Raw genomic sequence first — 25,841 nt, 5'->3', positions numbered from 1 at the left:
ATGAGGCAAGCACTCTTGCCACTAGGCCATATCCCCAGCCCCAGCTGTCAGTTTTAATAAGAAGAATGTTACCAATGTTTTGGTCCTCAAACTCATCAAGATAAAGATTTCTAGCCAGGTGCTAGGAGGCTCATGCCTACCATCCCAGCTACTCAGGAGGCTGAGATCTGAGGATCGTGGTTCAAAGCCAGCCTGGGCAGGCAAGTCCATGAGACTTTTATCTCCAATGAACCACCAAAATTAGAAGTGGAGCTGTGGCTCAAGTGGTAGAGCACTAGCCTTTAAGGATACTGTTGTCTGTGTGCGTGCATGCGTGTGTGTGTGTCTGTCTATAGTGGGGTTTGAACTCAGTGATCTCATTCAGCTCATAGCTGATGCTCTACCTCTTGAGCCATACTTCCACTTCCAATGTTTTGCTAGTTAGTTGGAAATAAGACTCTTGGATTTGGCTTTTCACTGTGATCCTCAGATCTCAGCCTCATGAGTGGTGGGATTACAGGCGTGAGCCACCTGGGTTGGCTGTTAGTGATGCTTCTAGAAAACACTTAGTTGTTCTTTAAAAAAAGAAAAGAAGTTCAAAATGGTAGTACTGACCATATTTTAGAGACCTAGAGAATATGGCTGTGTATTATATAGAAAAACACATATGAAATATGTGTGCATACATACACATATCTTATATATGAGATATACCCCCTTTATTTATATATCTTTTATGTAAATTAATACTATATATATGTATAAAATTTGTCACTCCAAGTTCTTTTTAGCTGAGGCAGACAGGAGCTGAGGAGAAAGATAAGGACTACTTAGGAGTCTTTCTCTCACCAAGGTGGAAGCAAGGGAAAATCTTTCCCTTCGAAGTTGCTGTCAGCCTCTCCCACATGGATCTCAGTAGGAAATAAAAATAAATGTCCTGTTGTGGACATTGAATGTCATAATCTCGCCCCGGCCTCACTGTGGCCCTGGTGGAGTCTCGCTGCCGTTTCCTGATGGTCGTTTGAGGCTCTTTGCAGAGCCGCTTGAAGTGGACAGTGGCCAGGTGAAACAACCGTATAATCACTTAGTCTTTGAACTTGGGTGACCCCAAGTGAGGTACTGTGTCACCCTCTGTCATTCGCTCGGCTGGCTCGCTCTCCATCGCTGCTCGGTGTGACAGATACTCAGAAACAGTGGGAGGAAAAGAACAACTCCCCCCAACCCTTTAAAAAATTGTGTTTGCATCTCAAACACTGTACCTCACAAGTTTTGGGTCGCCCCATGTTCTCTTCCCCAGTTATTTTTGAAGGTCTTTTCTTATTTGCCTTCTGCTATCCCTTCCCTTCCCTACATCCCTTCCCTTCCCTTCCCTTCCCTTCCCTTCCCTTCCCTCCCTTCTTTCCTTCCTTCCTTCCGTCCTTCCTTTCCTTCTTTTCCTCTTTCTACCTCTCTTTCTTCTTTCTTGTATATGTGCCAGGACTGGGCTTGAACTCAGGGCCTAAGCACTGTCACTAAGCTTTTATGCTCAAGGCTGGTGCTCTACCACTTGAACCACAGCTCTACTTCTGGATTTTTGATGGTTCAGTGGAGAAGAGTCTCGTGGACTTTTCTACCTGGGCTGGTTTCAATCTGTGATAATCAGATCTCAGCCTCCTGAGTAGCTGAGATTACAAGTGTGAGCCACCAGCTCTCAACTCCATCCATCCTCCCATTATTGAATCCCACCATTATTTAATGCTAGTCCTGGGGCTTGAACTTGGGGCCAAGGCTCTGTCCCTCATTTTTTTCCCCCCTAGTAGCTGACACTCCACCATTTCAGCCACAATTCCACTTCTATTTTGGGGTGGGGGAGGGGTTATCTAATTGGAGGCTCACAGGCATTCCTGCCCAGGCTGGCTTTTTTATTTTATTGTTTGAATTCTTTTAACGTGATTTCTTTATTTTTAAAGTTTAGCAGAGATTTATTTTAGTATTACAAGATTGAAGTAGGGAAAACAAGAAAGCCAGAAACATTGTATCCCAGCCATCACCATTCTATGAATTCATGAATGTTGAAGCCCTTTTACATCCCCAGGAAAATATGTATTTGGGCCAAGAACATAATTTTAACATAAATTTCCCCCCAAGTCTTTCCAGAGAGACAAAGGATGCATGTTTTCGTTTCTATGTGGAGGCTAGATTTAGCTTCTAAACTTACACGTATACCTGTGGAATGGTGTGCAAGTATATGCACATATATTACATGAAATACGGTAGATTCAAGGGAGAACTCAAATCAGGTCATTCCTTAGAAAAGCAAAGTCAAAGTTCAGCAAAATGAAACCAGGAATTGGGACTCCATAGAGGTGGGGTGGGCCCAGGGGAGAGGGGGGGACAAATGAAGAGGAGAAGAAGGGGAGAATGCAGGCAAGAATCCAGTGTGGATTCCACACAATGAAGAAGAGCGAGGGCAGGGGTGGGGAGGGGAGGAATGGGGGAGACTGTGGAAAGGGGGGGTGACATGCATCAGGATGCATTGTGTTCATCGACTGCTTTGTTCAATGGCAGCTCCTTTGTACAACTACTTAAAGATAATTTTTTTCTTTTGTCAGTCGTGGGGCCGGAACTCAGGGCTCGATTCTATCCCTGAGTTTTTTCGCTCAAGGCTAGTACTCCGTCCCCTTAACCGAAGTGCCATTTCTGGTTTTCTGTAGTTCATTGGAGATAACAGTCTCACAGGGCTTGGAAGGTGGCTTAGTGGTAGAGTGCTTGCCTAGCATGCATGAGGCCCTGGGTTTGATTCCTCAGTACCACATACACAGAAAAGGCCAGAAAAGGTGCTGTGGCTCAAGTGGTAGAGTGCCAGCCTTGAGCAAAAAAAAAAGCTCAGGGACAGCACCCAGGTCCTGAGTTCAAGTCCTAGGACTGATAAAAAAAAGTCTCCCAGACTTTCCTGTCTGGGCTGGCTTTGAACCATGATCCTCAGAAAAGTTTTTTTTTTTTTTACATCACCTTTACAATAGCAATAAATTTAAAAAATACTTTAAAAAATATACAATGCATTTCCCTTCTGAAGAATTCCACAAAGACACCTTAACTTGGATGTGAAACACTGGGGTGGAAGAAAGTCCAGGACACCCGGTGTGGAGACGGCTGGGAAGGTTCCAGATGGCTTGTGTTCAAGATCTCTTTTTCTCATGGCGTTTGCTGCCATGTTATAAACCCAGGAGCCCTGCATTTCTCTCTCCTCATCCAGGTTTAATGGAGCCTCTTGTCTCTCATAGATTCGAGAACCTTCTGTGGTCCAGGAAGAGCTTCGTGGAGAGCATGAAAATCTACAAACACAGCTACATCTACATGCCTGCTTTCAGCATGAAAACGGGCACCGAGCCCTCGCTCCGCGTGTATTACACCCTCACCGACGTGGGTGCCAATCAGACAGTCCTCTTTGCCAACCCTAACTTCCTGAGGAGCATCGGAAAGTTCTGGAAGAACCGGGGCATCCATGCCAAGCGCCTGTCCACAGGATTGTTTCTGGTGAGCGCGGCTCTAGGGCTGTGTGAGGAGGTGGCCATCTATGGCTTCTGGCCTTTCTCCGTGGACACACACGAACAGTCAATCAGCCACCATTATTACGATAACGTCTTGCCTTTCTCTGGCTTCCATGCTATGCCTGAAGAATTCCTCCAGCTCTGGTTTCTTCACAAAATCGGTGCATTGAAGATGCAGCTGGATCCCTGTGAGATGCCCTCCCTCCAGCCTAGCCCTTAGGAGTCACAGAACCACAGAGGCATGGAGAGCTGGGCCATGGTGGTGACACCTGTAATCTCAGCCTGCCGCTTGGGAGGCTGAGATCTGAGGCTCAAGGACAGACGGAGGCCAGCTTGGGGCAGGAAAACGTCCACGAGACTCTTGATCTCTGATGAACCACCCTCTTGTCCCCCTAAAAAGGAAGCTGGAAGGGGAAGCGTGGCGCAAGGGGGTAGAGCGCTAGCCTAGAGCAAAAGAAGCTCAAGGACAGCGCCCAGGCCCTGAGTTAGAGCCCCAGGGTCAGCATCTCTCCCCTCACAAAAGAAAAAAAAATGGCTGAGCTGGGCTTTTTCTAGGTTTTCTATGTGACACCAGAAGAGAACAAGAATGGCCACACCATTCCATGGGGTGCCACAAAATGCCATTTTTCGTGTTGACTCGGGCAGCCAGCCAGTGTCGTGGGAACATTTGATAGCGCCATTTTGTGCATTTGCAAGGAGGGAAATTCTCATGAGATATTGCTGACAAAACCCCACTGTTGGGGGTCCCAAGTTGGAGGACTACAGTGTGAAAGAAATCAAAACCACCTGTCATTGTTGAGACAAAAGAACTACGCCAGGTAGCAGAAAGGAGAAGCCCGGGCAACTGGCTTAATAATAACTCAACAACAACAAACAGTCTTATTAAGACTGGCATTAGAACTATAGGTTGTTTGGTTTTTTTCAAAATTATTAATTTATTTTTGCTCTATTTGAGGGCAGTGTGTGGAAGATGGGGTATATTTTAAAATACCTTATTGAAGCCGGGCATTGGTGGCTAACACCTGTCATCCAAGCTACTCAGGAGGCTGAGATCTGAGGATCATGGTTCAAAGCCAGCCCAAGTAGAAAAGTCCATGAGGCTCTTCTCTCCCATGAACCAGCAAAAAGCCGGAAGTGGAGGTATGGCTCAAGTGATAAAGCACCAGGCTTGAGCATAAAAACAAAACAAACAACAACAACAAAAAACCAAGTGAGAGTATAATGCCTTGAGTTCAAGCCCCAATACTGGCACCAAAAATGAAATAAAAATACCTTATTGAGTAATAAGGCTATACAATGCTGCGGCTGATTCATGTAATCTGTTGACTAAAGTCTGCATTGCTCTACTATTTACCAAAAAAAAAACAAAACAAAGAAACAAACCATGTTTCTTCTTCCTCAATGTGGAGTCTGTTTCATGTGTGTCAAGCATAATTGAATTTAGATATGTCCACTTGTAGTGTGGGTAGCAGGAGCCACTTCCCCACCTCAAAAATTTAGGGCATGTTAGAGCTGCACCATATGTGTCTGTGTGCACTGTTGCTATGATTTTCCTGCAAAAAAAAAAAAAAGAGAGAGAGAGGCTAAAACCGTGAGCATATTAATTACGTATCAATTGCATAATTGTCTAGACAGGCAGCAAAGCATCATTGGGTGTCTAGACAGGCAGCAAAGTGTCTTTGAATGTCCAGACAGGCAGCAAAGCTCATTGAATGTCTAGACAGACAGCAAAGCATTATTGAATATCTAGACAGGTTGCAAAATGTTATTGAATGTCTAGACACAAAGCAAAGTGCATTGAATGTCTAGACAGGCTGCAAAGCGTCTTTGAATGTCTAGACAGGCAGCAAAGCTCATGGAATGTCTAGACAGGCAGCAAAGCAAAGCACCAGCGCAGAAAGGTTGGTGTGAGAGGAAGACAGACACCAGGCAGACGTGTGTGAGCCAGGTCTGCACATGTGTGTACAGATATGTGCATGCCTGTGCACAGTCGAGCAAGCTTTCCTGCACAGTGAGCAAAACATCCTACATGATCAGATGGCCAAGTGTGTAACTAGTGTTGAAGAGCTGCCTCCTATCTGCTCCACCAGAACCAAAGACCAACCCTCCTCCCCCTCCTTCCTTCCCCCTCCTCCCCTCCTCCTCCCCCCTCCTCATCTTTCTCTCCTCCTCCTCCTTTTCTCTTTCTCTCTTCTTCCTCCTCCCCTTCTCTTTCTCTCTTCTTCCTCCTCCCCCTCCTCCTCCTCCTCCACCCTCCTCCTCTTTCTTCCCCTTCTCCTCCTCCTCCTCCTGTTCCTTCTTCCTCCTCTCTTTCCTCCTCCTCCTCCTCCTCCTCCTTCTTTTGGTAGTGCTGGGACTTGAACTCACAGCCTAGTGCTTACACTCTACCACATGAGCCACACTTCCGCTCCCTTTTCCCATTGGTTTTCAAGATGGCGCCTCCCTTCATGCCTGGGTGACCCTCCTGCTTGTCCTTCCATGTGTCTCTGGAGAGAACAGCTGCATGCCACCATGCCCTGCCCTTGTTTCCTTGCATTGCTTCTGCCATTGCTGGGGATACAGGCATGCACCACAGCACCCAGCATTGGTTGAGATGCAGTCTTGCCAAAAACAAAACAAAACTTTGTGGCCCAGGCTGATCTTGAACCCAGGTCTCCCTAATTTCTGCTTCCCAAACACATGGGATTCCAGACCTGCGCCACCACACCCAGCTAGCAGAGACAAGTCTTAGTCCTCAAGTGAAGAGAACTTTTCCTTCCTGCCCACTTCCTCCAGACTGGCACGCAAAGGCCCCCTAGCAGGCGAGTCCGTTGCATGGCTGGGCTCCTGAATATCAATTATAGTGCTGTTTATTTCCTGTGTCAGGCAGAACACTGGAGGCCGCCTGTCGCAACCACTTGCACACACAGCAAGGACAGTCATGTGGACAGGAACAGCTTGTGAGGAAATGGAAATCTTGATTTGGGGGGGTGGGGGGTAGTGGACATCCTGGGGCTTGAACTCACACCCTGGGTGCTGTCCCTGAGCCTCTTTGTGCTCTAGGCTGGTGCTCTACCACTTGAGCCACAGCGCCACTTCGGGCTTTTTTTCTGAGTAGTTGATTGGTGCTAAGAGTCTTACAGACTTTCCTGCCCAGGCTGGCTTTGAACTGGGATCCTCAGATCTCAGCCTCCTGAGTAGCTGGGATGACAGGCGGAGCCATTGGCTGCTGGCTGAGTATTTCAATTCTACTGAGCATCTTGCTTCTTAGATCCTGGGTGATGAGAAAATATTGCGAACGAGCTGTCTGAGTACGCAGAGAATATAAATCTTTCTTTTGAGCTATTAGTATTTGATAATCGCCTCACAACACATTTTTTTTTACCCATAGACTTCATTATCTATGTAAGAGGGTTAACAACAAACCCCACACAAGTTAATTCAATGTGTGTTAAATATCAATTACCTTTCCGATTAAAATTAAGTGTTCATTAACTTTTAGGTTAGGCATGGCTAAAATTGATAGCATATAATCATAAAATCATGAGGTCTATTAGAGAAGGGACAGCATTGAAAAAAATGCTTTCTGGACATTTGTCATCTTGATGAGATTCCTAGGTAGACTTTTGCAGTAGATTTGCAGCACATGTTAGTGATAAATTAAAAAAAAAACACACCTGTGCTGTGTAGCTTCTAAAATACAAAACAAGCTAAGGTGCCAGTAGCTCACGCCTGTAATCCCAGCTACTCAGAAGGCTGAGATCTGAAGATTGTGATTTGAAGCCAGCACAGGCAGGAGAGTCTGTAGGACTCTTATCTCCAATCAATCAACAAAAAGCCAGAAGTAGAGCTGTGGCTCAAGTGGTAAAGCGCCAGCTTTGAGCACAAACATTCAGGGACAGTGCTCGGGCCCTGAGTTCAAGTCCTAGGACCGGCACAACAAAATAAAATGCAAAATAGAAATGGTAGATATTGATCCTATTTGCTTAGCCCCCTACTTTAGCTCGTTAGGCCCCCTTCCCTCTGCAGAGCCATTGGCTCTACCTGGAAATGTGTGTCATTGTCACCATCCAAGGATGTTTCTAGAAAGTGCCTCATGGACAACCGGAAGTTCCCACTAAGCGTCCTACCATCACAGATAAGCTTTTCACAGCAAATAATCCCCAGTCTAGAAGGTGAAATAGCTCCAAGATGGTAGAACTCAGAACAGACCCAATGGAAGTTTAGTTGTTCACATTATCTTAAGGCTCCATCCTATACAAAGAGTGACTATGAGTAAATGAAAATGTTTTCTCAGGAAACATTGTTTGGTGTTACTAACTCACAAGTAACATATGCCTTGCTTGGGTCATACATATAAACAAAAATGTGTGTGCGCATATGTATAGGATGAAATCTTGCATCACTGTCCTTAATTATATATATATATATGAAATTATTTATATATTTAATTATACATGTAAATATGAAATTCTAGAAAGGACCTTAGGAATTATATATATGTGTATATATGTGTGTGTATATATATATACACATATACATATATATTCACACACACATTACATATATATGCCTTTCTAGAATTTTTCTGTAGAATACTCTGGAATATTCTATTATTCCTAAGAAAATTGAGTGTGAGTTTGAAACTCTTGTTACTTCATTTAGTTTATCTCAAATTAAGAGCTTCAGATTTCATGCCAGGACAAAGTTTACCACATTTGGTCCAGTATAGTGGAGTATTTTTTTTTTTTTGGCCAGTCCTGGGCCTTCGACTCAGGGCCTGAGCACTGTCCCTGGCTTCTTCCCGCTCAAGGCTAGCACTCTGCCACTTGAGCCACAGCGCTGCTTCTGGCCGTTTTCTGTATATGTGGTGCTGGGGAATGGAACCTAGGGCCTCGTGTATCCGAGGCAGGCACTCTTGCCACTAGGCTATATCCCCAGCCCTGGAGTATTTTTTTTTAAGCTTTAGTTGCAACACTGAAGATATTCAAGTTATGGTTAGATTTGTTCAGGAAGAAATTTAATCAATTTTAATGCACCTGTCGAGATGATATTTTTCTCTACTCTCAGACAAAAATCAGATTTTCTTTTTCTTTTTTTTGCCAGTCCTGGGCCTTGGACTCAGGGCCTGAGCACTGTCCCTGGCTTCTTTTTGCTCAAGGCTAGCACTCTGCCACTTGAGCCACAGCGCCACTTCTGGCTGTTTTCTATATATGTGGTGCTGGGGAATCGAACCCAGGGCTTCACGTATATGAGGCAAGCACTCTTGGCACTAGGCCATATTCCCAGGCCCCCAAATTCAGATTTTTAAAACTAACCTTCATTTAACATGTGTATTACAGAAAACACATATCAGATTGTGTGTGTGTGTGTGTGTGTGTGTGTGTGTGTGTGACAAAAGATGGATTGCTTCATTAGACAAAAATGGAAGGAAGGAGCCGGGCCCTGGTGGCTCACAGCTGTCATCCCAGCTACTCAGGAGATTTGAGGATCGTGGTTCAAGGCCAGCCTGGGCAGGAAGGTCTGTGAGACTCTCATCTCCAATGAACCACCAGAAAACCACACTTGAGTGAAAGAGTTCAGGGACAGCGCCCAGGCCCTGAGTTCAAGCCCCAGCACCATACCACAAAAGGGGAGGAAGGATGGAGAGAGAGCACACATTAATTAAGTACCATGGAAGGACTTTATTAGATTTCTTTGATAATTGCATTGATTCTAAAGATAAAACATAAGGGCCATCTGTTTAATTTTAATCGCATTTCAGTAAAATTTTGGAAAAATGAAGGTTGAATACAGACACACTCGGTACCTGTAGCTCAGTGGCACACAAACGTGTTTTATATGAAAGCCTTAGTGCTGCACACGAAAGTGTTTCATATGAAAGATTTTACACAGAACACTCATAAGCCTGGCACTGGTGGCTCATGCCTGTCACCCTCGCTACTCAGGAGGTTGAGATTTGAGGATCAAAGGTTCGAAGCCAGCCTGGGCAGGAAAGTTCCCCAACGAGACTCTTATTCTCCAGCAAAAAGCTGGAATGTGGGTGTGGTTCAAATGGTAAGAGCACCACTAACCTTGAAGGAAAAAGCTCAGGGACAGCGCCCAGGCCCTGAATTCAAGCCCCAGGACTGGAATAACAAAAACCAAAAGAATCAGAGAGATCTCTCCCTTAACCTTTGGCTTTCTAGAACAATCCATCTCTAAATCAGAGGGAACTGGCTGGGTTCCAGTTTTGAGCTAGTCATAAATGTGGCTAGAGAGATGCTGTGGAAATTTGCTGCGAAGCTTAAATTTTTAACAGTACTTAATTTTTTTTTTAGCTTAAACTTGCACTCTCTAAATTTGGATGTCCTATAGTAGCAGATTCTGACCTTCCTGTCCTATTTGTAGCCAATAAAGAGTGGAGATTTTTTAAAATGATCACCCCCTCGTATAAATAGATTTCCTGATTTATTAAGAAATTAGAAAGAAATAAAACCATCCACCTCTCCCCAAACAGAATTTTTTGAAAGCCTTGGAAATGGAACTCATTAGAATTCTGAACTCCAGTGGGTCTGTCTGTCTGTCTATGAAATGCCTAAATATGAGATCAGATTATGCTTTGAGTGAACACTATCACATTTCATTTTGCCAAGGGAAATCTATCAGCTTTATTCCTGTTACCAGAGCAACAACAGCAACCACCACCACCAAAAGACACTGTCTTCATTCCTCTCAGTCTGTCCAGGGCTTTTGTGACATTCTTTTTACATAAAATCTAGAGGGGAGACATTAAAATATTTATGTGAATGAGAACACATTCAAACATAGTACAAATCCTGTTCATTGTTTATTTTAATATGGTGTATGTGTGTGGTAGGAGAAGCAAGCTACTGCTTTCTCTTTTATTTTTTATCAGCATTTTGTTTTTGTTTTTTTCTTCTATCTCTAGCACCTAAAGAATAATAAATTACATAAATTGACTATGTATGTGTGTATATGTGTATACACACACAAATATTTAGAGAGATATATAGATATGTAGATAGATAGGTAGAGTCAATGAGCATTTGAGTAATCCAAAGTCCTTAGTTCTTTTGTTTCTCAAAAGAGAAACCATAGGCCAGGTGCCGGTGGCTCACGCCTGTCATCCCAGCTACTCAGGGGGCTGAGATCTGGGGACTGTGGTTTGAAGTCAGCCTAGGCTAGAAAGTCTGCGAGACTCATCTCCAATCAACCACCCAAAAGCTGGAAGTGGAGCTGTGGCTGAATTGGTAGAGCCCTCACCTTGAGCACAAAAGCTCAGGGACAATGCACAGGCCCTGAATTCAAGACCCAGGACACACACACACACACACACACACACACACACACACACACACACACACACACTATTTGTGCTCATGGAAAGGAGGGAGATTACAGAGACGGGGTTGGGGAGTGACAGGGAGTACCTTAAGTTTTCCTAGCTTGGATCCCTCTTGTATTTCATTCATGTACAATCTGTTGCTTTCCAGCTCTAAATTCTGTCTGTTCGGGTTGTAGGTCCACCACCCACAGGAACTGTAGTCCATGAGGCTGTTTTCTACAAATGTGTACACATTAGCTAGGCCTTGGAGAAGTCTGTTAGTGGTATGTACCTGTCCTCAGTGGAAGGCATAGAACCTTCTGGTAGGGAGGGCTTTAGGAGTCATAGGGTAGCCATGTTTGGTTCTCTGGCCAGTTGCAATCTTGGTGGAATCATACAATTAATTGGTGCTTGTTTCTCAAGTGTTCAACACCAATCCTGGGAGCTCTCCCCTTGGTGCATCAGCCGGTCGACCCGCCCCTTCACAACACACAGAAGTCACAAGTGGGGATGATTGATGGCTGCTAAGATCCATAGGAGAGAGAAATAGAAAGCCATTAAGAAGCTCGAGTAAGCCCGGCTCTGGTGGCTCACGCCTGTCATCCTAGCTACTCAGGAGGCTGAGATCTGAGGATCACGGTTCGAAGCCAGGAAAGTCTGTGAGACTCTTATCAACAAAACAAAACAGAAGAAACAACAGACAAGGGTAGGGCTGAGGCTCAAGTTGGTAAAGCGCTAAGCCTGGAGCAAAAGCAGCTTAGGGACAGACAGCTCTCAGGCCCTGAGTTCAAGCCCTAGGACTGGCACATACACACACACCACACACACACACACACACACACACACACAGACTGCTTAATATTTCCCCCCACATTTCTGGAATATTACAAGATCTCTAGTTACTGTAAAATATAGCTTGGTCTGGAAAATATTGAAGAAAATTTTCCATGAACTATTATTCTACATGTGTGCTGTGAGCTGTTATTTTCCAAGCGTCAGTTTTCAGTGGCTAGAGGCGAGAGTGATGGAAAAGCTCAGGTTTTTATTCTCCTCCATGTCGTCTGATTATCAAGTTGATGCATGTATAATGATAATCCTGGCAAAAAGTTTTAGGTCAGGTTAGAAAATTGAAATCATCTTGGAAGTGTAGGTGGACTTGCTTTGCTTATTACACATCAAGCTCTAGAAACGCCTCTGTACATCACTTTTATATTAGCGATTTTTAAAAAAAGTAAAAATAAGAGAAGAAAACTTTGTGGGCAGGAAGTATGGGGGAAAGATGTTTTTAGAGTTTGTTTCCTTTTTTGTTTGTCTTTGAGTGTTTGTTTTTAGAGTTTCATATAAAATGTAGCAGGAATGGAAAAAAAATAAAACCACTTTCGCTGGCACTTTAAAAAATGTGAATGGTGAAAAAATAATAATGTCTTGCAGGGCCCTGGTGGCTCATGCCTGTCATCCCAGCTACTGAGGAGGCTGAGAACTGAGGATCACAGTTCAAAGCCAGCCCAGGCAGGAGAGTCTATGAGACTCTGATCTCCAATGAACCACCAGAAAACTGGAAGTGGAGCTGTGGCTCAAAGTGGTAGAGCACCAGCCTTGAGCAGAAGCAGCTCAGAGACAGCACCCAGGCCGTGAGTTTAAGCCCTAGGTCACACACACACACACACACACACACACACACACACACACATACACACACACACACACACACATCTCTGTTGGTTCTCTTGAGTTGCTTCTTTCCACAGTCATAAATGCAAGTGTCAGAGGGGGTAGCTTTGCGATAAAAACATGTCTTTTCCTTTTTATTTGTTCATTGTAAGTAATTCGGGCTGGCAATAGAAAGCTCAATATATCTCCATTTCTCTACCTCCCTTCCTTGGAGAACAATTCAGAAATGAAACCCAGGTGAATAAAATGACTTTTAGAAATAGCTGTGTGATGTCTTTTTTATTTCTCAGAAGTAGCTGGGTAATGCTACCTCTTTTTCTGTTTGTTTTATTTCATATTTATGTCCATACATATATTCATATGGATTAAAAATAATGCTACATAGTCAGGCACTGGTGGCTCAGGCCTGGCATCCCAGCTACTCAAAAGGCTGAGATCTGAGGATCAAGGTTCAAAGCCAGCCTGGGCAGGAAAGTCTGTGAGATTCTTATCTCCAATGAACCACCAAAAAAACAGAAGTGGAGTTATGGCCAAAGTGGTAGAGCACCAGCCTTGAGTGAAAAAGCTCAGGGACAGCACCCAGGACCTGAGTTCAAACCCCGGGACCTGTACCAAAAAAATATATGAATGAGTCAATATTATTCTTTGAGTCCTAGGGGCATATTCATAAACCCCAAATAAAATGCACACCGTGTTTCCTGCTCAGCTGGGTGCCTTTGAGGAGCTCGCATGGTGCTCTGGTGTGTGAATTCTTTCAATAACACTGTTGGCAACTTCCATTGCTTTGGGGTCTCGTGGCCTGCTTCTGCCATTTTCTCAGCCAGTGGCATCAGCGAAGGTGATCTTGGTCCCATTGTCCTTCCCGGTGTGCTGGCTCTCAGAATCAGGCCACATGCCTCCCTGTGGATTTTATTAATATTGGACCTGGTTTTTGTGCGGTGCAAACCTTCCAGGCCACAGCTATTTTAGGAAAAGGGATTCTATTACCCAATGGGAGAATCTGTCTGGTGTGTAGCTGAGTCATGTCGAGTGAGCAAGCAGAGATTTACTGAACCCCTGGGCTTACAGTTAACACTGGAGGTGGGGGGGGGGGGGTTGAAGGCAGGACACCCAATCGGCTTTCCCAGCTAGCATAAAAAATAGAAAGAAAATCTACATTCCTGTTCATTCCGTGACTCCACTTTTATTTAAATATTCAAAAACAGATCTTGAAAATCCAATTGCATGTATTTCACAATCCCCCTCCAAACCGAAAATGAGGATAATTATAAGTGATAGACTTAAATTTTTTTTTCTCTATGCTTCAAAACTTACTATTTGGCACTGGAAGCATGGCTCAAGTGGTTGAGCACCAACCAATGCCGCCAAAGTGTTAGATACCAAGTATGAGTCTTGGTCTCAGCCAAAAGCAAAACAAATTTAAGAATATATATTATTTTACATGTACAGTGAGATTCACAAGGATAAGAAAAATTGAAGTTGTAGGACTTATGCCTTTGTTTATAACTCATATTATGCTTTTGAAAATGTGAAAGAAAAAGCCCTTGGTATTCCTTTTATTTCAGTAGATTGATAATTTTTATAAAATCAGCCTTAATATCTCAATATCTTAATATTCATTTATTATTTATTGCTGGTCAAGGGGCTTGAACTTAGAGCCTGGGTGTTGTCCCTGAGCTCTTCTGCTCAAGGCTAGCACTCTACCACTTTAATATAGCACCACTTCTAGTTTTCTAGTGGTTCATTGGAGATAAGATTCTCATGGACTTTGCTGCCCAGGCTGGCTTTGAACCACAATCCTCAGATCTCAGTCTCCTGAGTAGCTGGGATTACAAGAATGAGCCACCAGCACCCAGCTCTACTTGATAAATTTTATCCAAATAAAATAAATAAAATGCACAAATTTGAAACTAAGTAAACATTTTGAGAAGCGAAATGTAAATTCATTAAAGAAAAAAAGATAGAAAGGTTAGCATTACATGCTGGAACAAATAGGTACTAAAGAAAAAAAGCACACAAAAATGAGAATATCAAACTACTTCAACTATGAAAGTAAAATGATAAAAATGGTCCTGTGGAAATATTTCTATAGTTTAACACATTTATTTTTAAAGCTAAAACAAATGGTTTGATGTAAGCTTGTAACTTGCAGCATTTTGTTGAGTGAAGCAATGTACTCTGCGTTTACTTTCTTCTTAATCCTCAAAGTTTCGTCTACAGGTAAAATCTGTTAACTCACAGAATGGCCCATTAACCACATTGATACCCTATGTATATATTCATATTATATCATATATCACATCCTATATAATGTCTAACTCCTTCTAACCACTGGGGTTACACCTGCAGCCCTTCCACATTTTAGTTTATATTTTTTATTTAGGGTCACACTCATTTGTTTTGTTTTGTTTTTGCCCAGGGCTGACCTTGGACCATGACCTTCCTGTTTATGTCTCCCATGTGTCTGGATTATAGACTTGGGCCAGCAAGCTCATCTTTTTGTTATGATGAGGTCTCACCAGAAACAGCGCATGTTTTCTCTTGTATGTGGAAGCTAGATCTAGAATAGCCCAGGACATGGTAAATGATACAGAATTCTAGACATCCACACACAGGGAGACGCAAGGAGGACGCTCTCAGGGGAGAGACACAAGGGCGCAAGGGCACTGGGCCTCTCATCAGATAAAATCATTTTTATCCAAATGAAGTCCAGGAAATGGAAACTGAATTTATCTTTGTTGTTGTTGTTTCTTTTTGTCTTGTGTGTTGGTTTCTCTGTCTTTGGGAGGGTGATGGGGACACAGAAATGGAAGGACAGAGGGGGAACAAAGGCAGCCGTGGTCCTCACTGGACGCGATGTGGAAAATGAACTCGACAACTCGTGCGTGGGGATGGGAGGGGAAAACTGGGAGAGAGTGAGGGAAGGGGGAACACGGTCCAAAAAGAAATGCACTCATGACCTGACTTATGGAACTGTCACCCCTCTGTCCATCACCTTTACAGTAACAATAAAATATTTTTTAGACTGGGAAGGTGGCTCAGTGGTAGACCGCTTGCCTAGCATGCGTGAAGCCCTGGGTTCGATTCCTCAGCACCACATACACAGAAAAAGCCAGAAGTGGCGCTGTAGCTCAAGTGGTAGAGCACTAGCCTTGAGCAAAAATGAGCCCAGGGACAGGGCCCAGGCTCTGAGTTCAAGCCCCACAACTGACAAGAAAGAACTAAAGAACTACTTTGCTGAGTACCAGGAAAGCTAGTATGTTTTATACAAGGCACCAGCAAATCAATGCCAGTCCTTGGTCTTGAACTCAGAGCCTGGTCAAAGCTGTGCTTTTGCCTTTTTTTTTCCTCCACAAGGCTGGTGTTCTACTACTTGAGCCAAGGCTCCATTTCTGGCTTTTAGGTGGTTCACTGCAGATAAGAATATCATGGACTTTCCTGCCTGGGCTGCCTTTGAACTGTGATCCTCACATCTCAGCCTTCTGAGTAGCTGGGATTACAGGCGTGAGCCACCGCACTGGGTAGAACTACACATTCTGACAAGCAAAGCAGACACAGGCTGCTCGCTTTATAGAAATTATTTTGCCAATAAACTATTATTGAAATAGTTGCCTTTTAATCCTTGGTACTCTTACATTGTCAAATGTAAAGTTCAAGAAGCGCTTCGTGTTGCACCCCTGTAATCCCAGCTATCTGGGACGCAGAGGGAGGAGGGTGAAAGTTTGAGGCCAACTAGAATATCATGAATATATTTTGTATGTTTTTATTTATATACATTTATTTATATAACATATATATAATAGAACTATGCATCTAATTTAAACACTAGAAGTGGGTGAGTTTTGTATGTTATTTTTTATAACTAGAAAATGTCCTTAGTGAAAATGTTAAAACAATAATTAAAATATTTCTAATTTTTGTGATATACTATTTGAAAATTGAGCCCAGGCTGAATTATAAGTGGCTTTGTTGATGATTGAACAGAAAAAAAAAAAAAAGTAATAATAATTGAATTTCAACAAGTGACCAGGAGAGGGCGCCATGGACACAAGTTCTCCGCAGCATCTGAAGAATTGCAGGAAAGGGCTCCATTTCAGTGCTGGGGCCATGTGCAAATCTACATCATATGAAGTTATTCTTGTCTGTGCTTTCTGGCTTCCTGGGTGCATTTGGCTTTGGCTTTGCTTTTTTCTGTGTGTTTTGTTTTGGGTTTTTGTTGTTGTTTTGTATGTGCCAGTCCTGGGGCTTGAACTTGGGGCCTGGGTGCTGTCCCTGAGCTTTTTCGCACAAGGCTAGTGCTCTATCACTTGGGCACAGCTCCCCTAATGGTCTTTTGGAGGTCCACTGGAGATGAGAGTTTCATAGACTTTCCTGTCCAGCTGCTTCGAACTGTGATCCTCAGATCTCAGACTCGTGAGTAGCTGGGATGACAGGCCTTTCTAAGACCGACACAAACTCAGAAACCATGTGAAAAATAATAAAAAGAATAGAATTTCACTGTATGTTTTAAATCAGTGTGGCAAAACCCAGCATACACAAACACCACACTGTACACTTGTATTTACGGGTAGAATTATACTCAGGGCTTGTCATTTACCTAAAATGTCTCAAGGCTGTCAAAAAATAATTAAAAGAAAAAAAAATGAGCAACATATTAAGTAATCACAGTGTATTAAATCCTGTAACATTCAGAAACCTTTTGTAAGTTGATTGAAAAAAAGAACAAAAATTCAAGCTTCTACGGAAAGATGCCCAAAGAACAGAAGCCAAAAACACAGATGGAAAGTTGTTTTAAGCCCAGAAAAACCATAGCTGTCATGAGAGAGGTGTAATGAATATGCAAATGAGGATGCAAATGAAGGAGGGCAAAGGTCAGCACACCCTATGTGGCTGGGTGTAGAAAGGTTTTCTGCAGGGGCTGTTGCTGAGACTGTCTCCATGGAAACCAACTAATAAATTCCAACACCATACCGGGCATGGTAGCACATGCTTGTAATGCCAGCACTGGGAAGGACAGGCAGGAGGACCTTGAGTTTCAGGTCGCATAGTGAGTTCAAGACCAACCTGGGCTATATACTGAGAGCCTGTTTCATAGTAAGGCATATTCATGCCGGGCCAAGTAGCTGACTGTTATGGTACCTGCCTGTGAGGCCTTCAGCTTTCCTGGCTCGACCGGATCTGATTCTCTCGGAACAGGACCCATGCTAGAAGAAAGTGCTCTGTGACTCACGCCTGTCATCCCAGCCACTCAGGAGATTGAGATCTGAGGATCCAGGTTCAAAGCCAGACTGGGCAGGAAAGTCCGTGAGACTCTTATCTCCAATGAACCACCAGAAAATCAGAAGTGGCGCTGTGGCTCAAGTGGTAGCCTTGAGCAAAAGAAGCTCAGGGACAGCCCCAGGCCCTGAGTTCAAGGCCTAGGATCAACACACACACACACACACACACACACACACACACACACACACACACACCCCACAAATACACATTTTAAATTAAGAAAGTTGTAACCCTTCTTTCCTCCCTCCCTCCTTCCTTTCCTTTCTCTCTATTCATTCTTACTTCTTTGCCTCCTTTCTTCCTTTCTCATTCCTCCTTCCTTCCTTTCTTTCTCTCACTCCCTTGTTTTTCTTTCTGTTCCTTCACCCATCCTCCAGTTCTTTTTTTTTTTTTGGCCAGTCCTGGGCCTTGAACTCAGGGCCTGAGCACTGTCCCTGGCTTCTTCCCGCTCAAGGCTAGCACTCTGCCATCTGAGCCACAGCGCCCCTTCTGGCCATTTTCCATATATGTGGTGCTGGGGAATCAAACCGAGAGTTTCATGTGTTGGAGGCAAGCACTGTTGCCACTAGGCCATATTCCCAGCCCCCTCCATTTCTTTTTTCTCCTTCCTCTTTCCTATTCTTCCCTCTCTCTTCTTCCTTCCTTCTTTCATTTCTCTCCTTTTTCTCTCTTCATTTTTCCTTCTTTTCTTCCTTCCTTCCTTCCTTTCTCTCTTCCTTGTTTTTCCCTTCTTTCTCGTCCTTTGTCCTTCCTTCCTTCCTTTCTCTCCCCTTCTTCCTCCCTGTTCTTCCTTTCCTTCCTTCCTTTCTCTTTTTCTTTCTCTCTTCATTCTTCCTTCCTCTCCTCTGCCCTTCCTCCCTCCCTCCTTCCCTCCCTCCCTCCCTCCCTCCCTTCTTTCCTTCCCCAGAATTCTGGTCTCCAACCCATCATTGCAAGGAAATTCTACCCATCCTGTTAGGAAGACAGAACATCTCATTTAAAACACATCTGAACGAAGTGCGAGGCCCTGGGTTCAAACCCTCATGCCAGCCAAAAATGACCTTTTAAAAGAATAAAACACATTCTCTTCTCTCTAACAAAGTTTTGAATGTTAGACTTTCAAAATAACAGTTTTCCAAAAATAGATGCTGAATCTCAAAGATTCATCTCTGTTTCATCCATGGCAGTCATTCTGTGTAGCCAAATATTGCTGGAGGGAGGAATATTACAAGGGAGGAAAAAAGGGCAAGGCTGGGCTTGTTGGCAAACCTTTGTAATCCCAGAGTTTGGGAGGCAGAAAAAGGAGGACCAAAAGTTGGAGGCCCACCTTTATAATGAGACTGTCTCAGAGCAACAAAAACAACTATGAAAGGCTTGGGCTAAACCCAAGGCCCTGAGTTCAAATCCCAGTATTCTCTCCTCCTCAAACCCCAAACACAGATTCGTGTGTCGTTTTCCTCCATGGCATGCAGACACACAGAACATTAAAGTCTTCAAAACTCACTCTGTGAAAAACGCAGTTTCTTACAAATGACTCTAAGGAGTGTGCTTAATTCCGGACATCACTACCTTTTAACGAATTTCTTTCCCTTAAGTTTTAATTTAGCAAAGGCCAGGTCTGTAGAAAGACAATTTTCATAAGGTTGCCATCTAGAACGGAAGAAATTGAGAGGACTCGTGGCTTCGGGCTCCAATACCATAAAGAAGAAATGCACGGAATAATTTAGAGGAAAACAGATAATTATGATTATTACTATTATAGGTAGGAAGGAGGTGGAAATGGCAAAGCTTTGAACATATTACCAGATGTGGGTTGTTTTTGTCAGTCCTGGGCCTTGAACTCAGGGCCTGGATGCTGTCCCTGAGCTCTTTTGCACTTGAGCCACAGCTCCACTTCCGGTTTTCTGGTGGTTCACTGGAGATGAGAGTCGCTTGGACTTTCCTGCCTGGGCTGGCTTTGAACCACAATCCTCAGATCTCAGCCTCCTGAGTAGCTGGGATGACAGGCGTGAACACCAGTGCTCATGTTTCCTGATATTTTAAGATTCAGTGTTGCCCCGTCCCCCCTTCAGCTCCAAACACACAGCTCAGTCAAACATGGAGATCTGATGAAAAGCAAAGGAATGGGCTTGGCCCAGCCGCTCACGCCCAAGATCTGAGCTACTCAGGAGGCCAAGTGTGAGGATACAGGTTCAAAGCCAGCCCAGGCAGACAAACCAGAGCACCTCTTAAACCTCCATGGAACCAGCAAAGTGCCAGGCTGGAGGTGTGGTTCAAGGGGTAGCGTGCCAGCAGTGAGTTGTACAGACTGAGTAAAAGTGCAAGGGCTCGAGTGCAAGGCCAGGCACCAGAGAAGGGAAGGGAGAGAGCTCTGTGGAAGCGGTTCACGTGTGTAGGGAGGGGTGGGAGAGGGAGAGAGGCCTGGAGGGGTGAGGCTGACAAGGATGGAGGAAACCCACCCTGCTTATCACTAATGAGACAGGCAGACAGACAGGCAGACAGGCAGACAGACAGGCAGACAGGCAGACAGGCAGATAGGCAGGCAGGCAGGCAGACAGACAGGCAGACAGGCAGGCAGACAGGCAGACAGATAGGCAGGCAGACAGGTCGCCCCTCGGGGTGAGGAGGCCTTGACTCAACAGAGTCCCGAGACACCAGGACTCACGGAACACCACAGAAGAGGGGCCCATGGTCCAAGCCCCACTTCCTGCTGTCATAGCCAGAAGGCTGTGTGCTTCCTCCTCCCCCCTCCTCCTCCCCTCCTTTTCCTCCTCCTCTTCTCCTTTTTCCCAATTCCCTCCTCCTCCTCCTCCTCCTCCTCCTCCTCCTCCTCCTCCTCCTCCTCCTCCTCCTCCTCCTCCTCCTCCTCCTCCTCCTCCCCTCCTCCCTCCTCCCCCTCCTGTCCTTTCTCCTTCTCTTCCTCTTCCCCTCCTCCTCCTCTCCTTCCCAATTCTCTTTTTCCCCCTCCTTCGCTTCCTTCTCCTTTACTCCTTCCTCCTCTTCCTTCTCCTCCTCCTCCTTCACTTCCTCCCCTCTTCCTTCTCCTTTTCTTCTTCTTCCTCCTCCTTTCTTTTTCTTCATCTTTCTATTTTTTCTATTTCTTCTATTCTTCCTCCTCTTCCTCCTCCATCACTTCCTCCTCCTCTTTCTCTTTTTCTTCCTCCTCTTCTTCTTCCTCCTTTCTTCCCCCTCCTCTTCCTCCCCCTCCCCACGCCCCTCCTCACTCAGGGGCAGGTGGGCAGGAGTTCCAATGGCATGAAGTGGTTGTTCACTCTCTCATCAGCCCACCAAGGGCTCAGAAGCTCCCCAGTTTTCCCTGGGGTCTTGCTCTTACTTTCCAGTGATCTCAGCCTCTCCTGGGGCTCCATCCGCCCCCACTCTGGAGCCATCTTGTTTTTGCTTCCCAGCCTTGGCCCCCACTCCGTTCCGCACCCTGGGGCAGGTCTGGGGTCTGGGGTGGGTTGGGTTAGGCCGCACCCCAGGGCGGGTCTGGGGTGTGGGTATATGGAGTAGGTTACCCTGCACCCCAGGGTGGGTCTGGGGTGTCTGGGATCGGGGTGAGTGTGGTCCACAGTCTCCCCCCAGGATTTGGGTCATGCGCTTTCTAACTGGAATCTCGAAACCCGCGTTCTGCCTACAGCGGCAGGAAGAAGAAGGCTCCCGATTTGCTTAAATACCCCAGGAATGGCACCCTGCACGGGGTGCTTGGGCGCCTGGCCAATGTGGGGGGTCACAGCATCTCAAAGCATGGGCAGAGAGCCAAGCCTGCCCTCTCCCTCCCCCTTTCTTTCTTCCCTTTCATTCTCCCTTTTTTTCTTCTCACCTTCCTTTCCCATTTTTCTTTCTAACTTCCTTCTTTCTTCCTTTCCTTTCTGCCAGTCCTAGGGCTTGAACTCAGGGCCTGGGCACTGGCCTTGAGCCTCTCTGTGCTGCTCAAGGCTAGCACTCAACCACTTGAGCCCCAGCACCACTTCTGGCTTTTTCTATCTATGTGGTGCTGAGGAATCGAACCCAGGGCTTCATGCATGTATGCGAGGCAAGCACTCTACCACTAAGCCACATTCCCAGGCAAGAAAAGACTTTTCCTAGGCGTTTCCAAACTTGATCTTCCAAATTTGATCCAAAGTTGCATCAAAGTAACAGATTTCAAGATATGATAAATTGAATGTTTTTTGTTTCCGTGGATTAATCTTATCTTTTCAAGCGTTTCCTTCTCCTTTTCCTTCTAGTTAATGGCTGCCTTTTCTTTGTTTCCCCTCCAGTCTTCACTGAAAATTCTAGAAGGCTTAGAGACATTTTGAAACTAACATCTTTTATGTTTGTATTTCTAGTTCTTTTAAACAATGCTTAAATTACAGTGGGTAGCATGTAGTTTGATGAAAATATTTGATAGGAAAAATCATTGGAAATGTTGAAAGCAGAATAAAAATGAGATGGTTTTGTTCTGGAAAAGAAATTACAGATTTAAAAAAAAATCTGTGATATCTCAGTACAGAATAGAATGCCTGACAAGAGTTAGCCACAATCTGGGTGACATTTTCTTTGCTGGGGTCACTGATAAGAAGGAATTTTGCCTGCTCTTTCTGAGTTAGCTAGATTGTAGTCTTTGGTTTTAAATGCTTTGGTTTGTTTGTTTTGTGCCAGTACTAAGTCTTGAACTCAAGGCCTTAGACTTTCAATTGGCTTTTTCACTCAAGGCTGGTACTCTACCATTTGAGCCACACCCCACTTCTAGCTTTTTGGTGGTTGATTGGAGAGAAGAGTCTCTTAGAAGGTGGGAATGTGGCCTAGTGGTAGAGTGCTTGCCTTGAGCACAGAGAGGCTCAGGAACAGAGCCCAGGCCCTGAGGTCAAGTCCTATGACCCGCAGGGGAAAATAAAACATCTCATGTACTTTCCCTTTCCTGCTTTAAGTTCACAGCTAATTGTGATCCCCTATCTCAGCCTCCTAAGTAACTAGGATTAGCATTGTGAGGCTGTAATCTTGAAGAAGGTGAAAACAAAAATAATCAAGACCAGAATGAGAGATTTACTTTAATGGTAGAGTGCTTGTCTAGCATGCTTAAGACCCTGGTTCAATTCCCAGCAGCACAATAAATAATAGTAAGAGGAAAGTTTGTAATAAAAAAAATCTGAAAAGAAGACAAACCTTCCACAACCTAGGCACTCTTCAATGAAATGTCTTTTTTTTTTTTTAAAGAATAATTTGGTGCAGTTAGCGGGAAGATTAGAGCAGAAATAAAACAATAGAAATAATACATTTGATTGCCAGGCACCAGTGGTTCACACCTGTCATCCTAGCTGCTCAGGAGACTGAGACCTGAGGTTCAAAACTAGCTTGGGCAAAAAAGTCCATGAGACTCTTATCTCCAATGAACCACCAGAAGACTAGAAGTGGAGCTGTGGCTCAAGTGGTAGAGCACCAGCCTTGAGCTCATGAGCTCAGAGAAAGCATCCAGGCCCAGAGTTCAAGCCCCACCACTGACAGAAAGAAAAAGAAAGAAGGAAAATTAGTTTCATTTCCATATGCTAGTAATGAACTCTCAGAAAAAGGAATTAAACTCATGATGATATAAAAAACAAAATACTTAGGGATAAATTTAAATAAAGAGGTCAAAGACATTCTGTAAAATATGAAACATGGATGACAGAAGTTAAAGATGCAAATAAATGCCACCCTCCTTTTTGGCCAGTCCTGGGACTTGAGCTCAGGGCCTGGGCGCTGTCCCTGAGCTTCTTTCGCTCAAGGCTAGTGCTCTACCACTTGAGCCACAACACCACTTCCAGCTTTTTCTGTGTATGTGGTGCTGAGGAATCAACCCAGGGCTTCATGCATACAAGGCAAGCGCTCTACCGCTAAGCCAACATTCCCAGCCCCTAAGTGGACCATTTGGTTTGTGGGTTGGAAAAGTCAATATTCTTTTTTAGGTTTTTTTTCTTTTTCTTTTTCTTTTTTTTTTTAAAGTTTTTGGTTGGTCTTGGGGCTTGAACTCAAGCTAAGGCACTATTGCTGAGCTTTTTTTGCTCAAGGCTGATGTTCTACCACTTGAGCCACAGCTCTACTTTCTGGCTTTTTGGTAGGTAGAGACAAAAGTCTCAGAATTTCCTATCCAGGATAGGTTTGGCCCTCAGTCCTCAGATCCCAACCCCCTAAGTAGATGAAATTACAGGTGTGAGCCACTAGCAACTAGACACTAAAGATTCTTTCTTTCTTTTTTTTTTTTTTTTGCCAGTCCTGGGCTTGAACTTAGGGCCTGGCTGCTGTTACTGAGCTTCTTTTGCTCAACGCTAGCACTCTACCTCTTGAGCTACAGCTTTTTCTGTGTATGTGGTGCTGAGGAATCGAGTCCAGGGCTTCATGCATGCTAGGCAAATACTCTACCACTAAGTCACAGTCCCAGCCTGATTCTTTATTTTTGTTCCAGTATTGGGATTTGAACTTAGGGCCTCACACTCTTGCTTGGCTTTTTACTAAAGACTGGCAGTTTACTACTTGAGCTACAGCCCTACTTCCAAATTTTTGCTAGCTAATAGGTAATAAGAATCTCATAGGTGTTTCTACCCATGCTGACTTGAAACCAAGAGTCCTCAGATCTCAGTTTCCTGAGTAGCTAGGATTACATTGCATGGTCATAGTCCATATATATATTTTTTATTTTATTTTATTTTTTTGCTGCTCCTGGGGTTTGAACTCAGGGTCTGGGCTCTGTCCTTGAGCTTCTTTGTGCTTAAGGTAGCGCTCTACTATAGTACCTCTTCTGGCTTTTTCTATGAATGCAGTACTGAGGAAATGAACCCAGGGTTTCATGCATGATAGGCATATAGTTAATATTCTTTAAATGCCCTCATTAATCAAAATATTTTATAGATCCAATGTAATTCTTATCAGAGATCCCAGTAACTTTTTAAAAACAGAAATTGAAAAGAAAATCCTAAACGTCATACAGAATTCCCAAGAACCTCAAGCACCAACACAATCATGAAAAAGACAGAAAGATGGAGGCTTTAGCTTTCCTGATTTCAAAATATACTATAAAGGGGCTGGGAATATGGCCTAGTGGTAAAGTGCTTGCCTTGTATACATGAAGCCCTGGGTTTCGATTCCTCAGCACCACATATATAGAAAAGCCGGAAGTGGCGCTGTGGCTCAAGTGGCAGAGTGCTAGCCTTGAGCAAAAAGAAGCCAGGGACAGTGCTTAGGCCCTGAGTTCAAGCTCCAGGACTGGCAAAAACAAAACAAAACAAAACATACTATAAAGTTCCAGTAATTAAACCAGTGTGGTACTGACATCGACATAGACATATAGATCTCTGAACAGAATAGAGGTTAGACATAAACTCGTGTATGCACGGACAATGGATCTTGTTCAAACAATACAGAATAGGGAAAGAATTGTGTCTTCAACAAATGGTGTTGGAAAAACTAGGTATTCAGAGACACTGGACCATACATAAAACTCAACTCCCAAATGCAGTGAAGATTTACCTTTAAGATCTGTATCTGTAAAACTCCATCACTCTGAATTTGTCACGATTGCTTAGGCTGGCTGCCAAAGGCACAGGCAACCAAGGCAAAAATATGGTTTTACATCAGATGAAATATTAGCACAGTTTCCAGCCACTGGTGGCTCACCCTTGTTATCCCAGCTACTTACGAGGCTGAGATCTAAGGATCACAGTTCAAAGTTTGTGAGACTTTTCTCTCCAGTGAACCACTAAAAAGCCAGAGGTGGAGCTGTGGCTCAAGTGGTAGAGTGCTAGCCTTGAGAAAAAATGCTCAGACTTGAACTCAATCCCTGAGTTCAAGTCCCAGGACCAACACACAGAAAGAAAGAGGAAAGAAGGAAGAGAGAGAGAGAGAGAGAAAGAGAGACAGAGACAGAGAAAGAGACAGAGACAGAAAGAAAGAGAGGAAGGAAGGAAAATAAAGAAAGAAGAGATGGAGAAAGGAAGGAAAGGAAGGAAGAGAGAAAGAAAAAGGATGGAGGAAAGGAAGGGAGAGCAAGCAAGATAGAAAAAGAAGGAAGGAAGGAAGATGAACAGAAAGAAAGAGAGACAGAGGAAAGAAAGAAAGAAAGAGGAAGGAAAAGAAGAAAG

General features: G+C 44.2%; 1 protein-coding gene across 1 annotated transcript in view; it reads left to right on the top strand.

The window, feature by feature from the left end:
- Positions 1–3,729, top strand: part of St8sia1 (ST8 alpha-N-acetyl-neuraminide alpha-2,8-sialyltransferase 1) — a 42,002-nt gene extending 38,273 nt beyond the window's left edge. The window contains 1 exon segment of the mRNA XM_048335042.1: positions 3,243–3,729. Within this exon segment, the coding sequence (XP_048190999.1) occupies positions 3,243–3,729 (487 nt within the window).
- The last annotated feature ends 22,112 nt before the right edge of the window (positions 3,730–25,841 follow it).

This window comes from Perognathus longimembris, chromosome 27, assembly GCF_023159225.1.
Source record: "Perognathus longimembris pacificus isolate PPM17 chromosome 27, ASM2315922v1, whole genome shotgun sequence".
Taxonomy (NCBI): Eukaryota; Metazoa; Chordata; class Mammalia; order Rodentia; family Heteromyidae; genus Perognathus; species Perognathus longimembris.
This window is presented reverse-complemented; position numbering and strand designations above follow the sequence as displayed.